This window comes from Columba livia, chromosome 29 (genome assembly GCF_036013475.1).
Source record: "Columba livia isolate bColLiv1 breed racing homer chromosome 29, bColLiv1.pat.W.v2, whole genome shotgun sequence".
Lineage (NCBI taxonomy): Eukaryota > Metazoa > Chordata > Aves > Columbiformes > Columbidae > Columba > Columba livia.
Window position 1 is genome coordinate 944,878 of NC_088630.1, and position 4,801 is coordinate 949,678.

At 45.6% G+C, this 4,801-nt stretch overlaps 1 protein-coding gene across 1 annotated transcript; it reads left to right on the forward strand.

Moving 5' to 3' along the window:
• Positions 1-826: 826 nt before the first annotated feature.
• Positions 827-4,253, forward strand: HOXC11 (homeobox C11). The gene is made up of 2 exons (XM_005514730.3): positions 827-1,544; positions 2,780-4,253. Exons 1-2 carry the CDS (start codon positions 866-868, stop codon positions 3,010-3,012), a joined length of 912 nt encoding a protein of 303 aa, XP_005514787.1. The 5' UTR covers positions 827-865; the 3' UTR covers positions 3,013-4,253.
• Positions 4,254-4,801: the final 548 nt, after the last annotated feature.

Below are 4,801 nucleotides of genomic sequence, written 5' to 3' on the forward strand. Positions count from 1 at the left end.
GAAACTTTACACGATCCCCCGCACACTGTCATTGCTTAAATGGTATATTCTCCATAAAGCATGCCAACTTGCGTGATGTATAGTTGATGTGCACATAGAGATCAAGATAATTAGCGTATGTTAGAAGCTTGTTAATTAGCGCCAACCCCCTTGCTCCCAGATAAAGAGATAGATAGAGATTTACTTATAATTTGGCAGCCCAGCTGTGGGAAAAGCTGCAGAGAAATGTTGCAAAACTTACTTCTGCATCTCCAGCGGTTTAATTGAGCTACCTAAAGTCTAACCAGGAACGCTTCTAAGGATGGAAATAGCCGTAAGAATGACTTAGATCAATCAGCGGAATTAAAATATTCAAAAAAGAGATGGAAAAACACCGTTCGAGCTCCCTAAGACCCTCCCTCTCCCCCCCCCCCCGCCTTCCCCAGCCCAAATCGCCCCCACCCCATCTCCAAACCCTGCTGAAAAGCCACAAGCAGAATCCAAATAGGAAGGAGAGGAGGGGGAAAGGGGAAAAAAAAGCAAGGAAGAAAAAAAAAGCAGCAAGTTCACAAGCCGCCCCTTGTACTTGTTCTGCTGCGCCGGGGAGGGGTGTGCCTTCGGGAAAATGAGCACAAATCTGCCATTGATTTTCATAATGTTTCTGCGGTGTTTGCAAACCAATCGTTTGAACCTCTGAGATCTTACCTAAGTGAACCACTCCTACGCATCTAAGTGCTCCAAACTGATATATGACAATATCTACTTTGGATCACGTGTCCTCCGGAGCGACTAAGACGGATAGCGCGTCATCTCGCCTTCCCAAATTTTTTCCCCTCCGCACATCGGATCCAAAACATCTAGCTATAGGAGCAAGAAAAGGAGAAAGATGTTTAACTCGGTGAACCTGGGCAACTTCTGCTCCCAGTCGCGTAAGGAGAGGAGCGCTGAGTTTGGAGAAAGGGCAGGTTGCGCTTCTAATCTCTACCTCCCCAGCTGTACCTATTACGTCCCTGAATTTTCAACTGTGTCATCTTTCTTGCCACAGGCCCCCTCTCGCCAAATCTCCTACCCTTACTCCACCAACCTCTCGCAAGTGCAGCCCGTGCGAGAGGTTTCCTATGGGCTAGACCCCTCGAGTAAATGGCACCACCGAAGCAATTACGCCTCGTGTTATTCCGCTGAAGATCTGATGCATAGAGAGTGCATCCCGCCTTCCACCATGACCGAAATGCTAATGAAAAACGAGAGCGTGTACAGCCACCACCACCACCCCAGCTCCAACCACCCGCCAGCCACGGGATTCTACACCAGCATGAACAAAAACACGGTGTTGCCCCAAGGTTTCGACCGCTTCTTTGAAAACGCTTATTGCGGGGCGGAAAACCCGACGGAGACCTGTCTGCAGAAGGGTGAGGGGAAAGGGGAGGCAGAACCCCAAGCCCACGCACTGTCATCCCGCGGAGAGCAAGGGATGGACCCGGAGGATGAGGAAGAAAACACAAACCCAGGGTCTTCAGCCTCGTCCTCTTCTGTCACCAAGGAAGGAAGCAAAAGCAGCAATTCGAGTAGGTAGAGCAGTAAATGGAAAGGTTAAGGGACTAGCCCGTGTGTTTTGTCGGTCAAATTTTATGTGGAGTTTTATAAGCATTCAAAGGATTTTATTATAACCTACAAAGCTCTTTCTTCCAACGAGAAGAATTTTTACGATGGGAAAAGCTCTTTGAAAAAAATGGAGATGTTAGGCGCAGACACAGTATCTTAGAGTCTGTGAAATTTTAAAAGCACACCATCGTGACAAATATTAACTTTGATCATGAACTTACATGAGCATTTTAAAAGGATTTGGTCCCGGGTTGCTGAGGGTAAAAGGCAATTGGGCAGAACACTACTTTAGCTGCCTGTGCTTTTTTTTTTTGTAAGGCATTGAGATGCATGCAAAATGCTTAGGGCTTTTTTTAATTAAAACTGTATGTTAAGCCATTTCTCGTGGTGGGAGCGCAGCGCTAAGGGGGGAATCTGCCGGATTCGCAGGCAAAGCGGAGCATTTTCTTTGACTTCTCTCTTTAAAATCCCATTTATTCTCCCCCAAGCCCAGTGGAGCGTCCAGCTTTTGTCAGGAAGGGCTTTTACCTACGCGCTTGTTCGCTTGGCTCTTCTGGGTGGGTTTTGGTGGGGTTTTTTGCGCGTCTTCCCATTTTCCAGGCAGTCTTCGAGGAGTTTTGTTTCGTTTTCCAGGCTGGATCCAGGCAACTTGGCGAGTTGGCGTTCAGCGAGGGGCTCTTTGGGGAAGAGGGAGGGTGGGTTTGCTTCCCCATTTGCTTTCGTGGTGCAGAGTCCCCCTTTTGCAGATCAGATGCGAAGTTCTCTTTCACTTTGATTCCTTTTTGCGTGTGTGGCGAGGACTGGAGTTAATCAAAAACTTATGCGGAACGTAATATCTAGTTCCTCTAATTCCAACCTTGCTCATGCTGTTTCTATACAGATAACAGATTTGCAGCTGAGCGTGGATTTTCCACCCCCCTTCGGCCTCTTTAAGCCCCGCTCCAGCAGCTTGCTCTTTATCTTAAAAAATAACCTCTCTGCACCGAAAATGTGCCTGCGCTAAGCCCCGTGCACTGGGAAAATAATTAACACCGCGATCTTTAATAACCTCACCTCTGCTACCCCCAACAATAGGCGAACTGCTGGAAGATATCTCCCCCTGCATTAATAACGGGAATTATTAATGTAACTGTGAAGATGAGTCTGTGCCATGTATTTCCTTAGGATATTTACTCTGCCTTCTGTTTTGTTCTCTAAGGTGCTCCCAGAACGAGGAAGAAGAGATGCCCCTATTCGAAATTCCAGATCAGAGAGCTAGAGAGAGAATTCTTCTTCAATGTCTATATAAACAAAGAGAAAAGGCTCCAGTTGTCTAGGATGCTCAATCTTACTGACCGACAGGTTAAAATCTGGTTTCAGAACAGAAGAATGAAAGAAAAAAAACTAAGCAGAGACCGCCTGCAGTATTTCTCGGGAAATCCCTTGTTGTGAACATCTTTTGCCATCCCCTGTGCTGGCGAAGCGTTGGGTGAGGAGGAGGAGAAGTGGCGAGCGCGGGTTTGCCCTTTGAGTCGACAAAGCAACCTCAAAGTTTAAGCCTTTTCGTTACTTACATTTCTATGTCTGGGACAGGAACAAAAGGAGCGAGATTCTCTTTCAGTTCCCGCTTCAAGGACTTGAATTCCACGAACATTTTATTTAATTTTTTCCCTTTTTTTTTTTTTTCCATTTGTTTTCCCCGAACAGGTCGGGATTGCTCTTTTTTTAATTATTATGATGATTTTAATTGCTATCACTGCTTAGGCGCCCTGTGCAGTTGAATCAGCAGTGCTGTGTGTTGCGGTGCTTTCAACCCGCAGCTGTTATCACAAGAGCGGCCAAAGTCTCCCTGTAGGATCAAATCACTTTATCTGGGGTGAGTGTGTGTGTGTGAATGTCCTTCTATGTGTGTGTGTGCGCGCACATTCACACCCACCCATTATTTCCACCTCCTCCGTCCACCCTTTCTATCTAAAAATATATATATATGCGCATATATATGGGCGTGTGTGCGTATATATTCTCTGCAGTATCATTTCTACATTTGGAGTCGGGATGGGGAGTGGGGGGGGGGGAAATCCAAGCGAAAATACATTTACAATCGTGTCTCTGAAATGGTTTGTAAATACATTTCGTATATTTGGTTCTTTTTCTGGAAATGGGAGACGAAGAACAAGAGGGGCAAAAAAAATCCTGAAAAAAAATAGAATAATTCAAAACAAAAACCTTTGTGTATGTAAAGTGAGTCCCCAGGATACTCTGTGAAATTCTGTGGCAAATAAAGACGTTGCAAGCTGTTCTACATTATGATTTTATTTGACCATTTTATTAGAATTTCCCCTCTTAAAAGCCTCTTTGCGGTCATTGTGGTGTGGGTTTCTTCTCGAGGAGCTTAAATACCTGAATGCATAGCAGAAATATCATCATCCATATTCATGGGACTCGCTGCAATCTGCTCTAATAGGACTGATATTAATACGAACCCTCCACCTTGGGTGTGGGATTCATTGTATCACCAGCGAGCTGAAATTTATAGGATTTTTCTTGGCCCAGTAATCCTGCCCTGATTTTGGCTCCAGATGCCTTCCGCTCTTTTCCGGTTCTAGTTAATCTTCCTGCATTTGCCTGAGAACAATATATTAGTCTTCTTTATTTTCAAAAAATATATGAATGAAACTCTAATTACACCGAGAAACGAGCTGCGTTTCCATGAGTCAAGGATACCTTATACCTACAAAGCACAAATGCAAAGTCAAGTCCTTAAATTCCAGCTTAAGGAAAACAAGTTCAACTCCCAGGCACAGTGATTTTTATCCTCCTCCCCCCCCCCCCCCCCCCCCCCCCCACCGTCCTTTTGCTCTTCTCGCTGTGTCTAAAACGTTTCCGAGGACAAAGAAATGCCGGCGATGCCGTTGGTGACGTGGTGCGTGTATTTGGTGTAAATACGGCAATTCGGAAGGGTGGGTTTGTTTGGGAGCGGGGGGGGTGTTCTGTATATTTAAGGCTTCCAGTCCTGTTTTCTGATTGTGCGTATGGACGGGGGGGGGGCGACAAAGAGAGAATAACCCCCCCTCAGCCAAGAAACAGCGCATTCTCTTCCCATCCATTCACCGTGTTCTTGTAAAAACTCTCATACTCGCTTCTAAATACAACCCTGGTGAATGAAAAAGAAACAACAACCTCTGATGGTGTCTCCTGATTTTATTTGACAACGGTGGGGGGGGGAAATTATGATAAACCC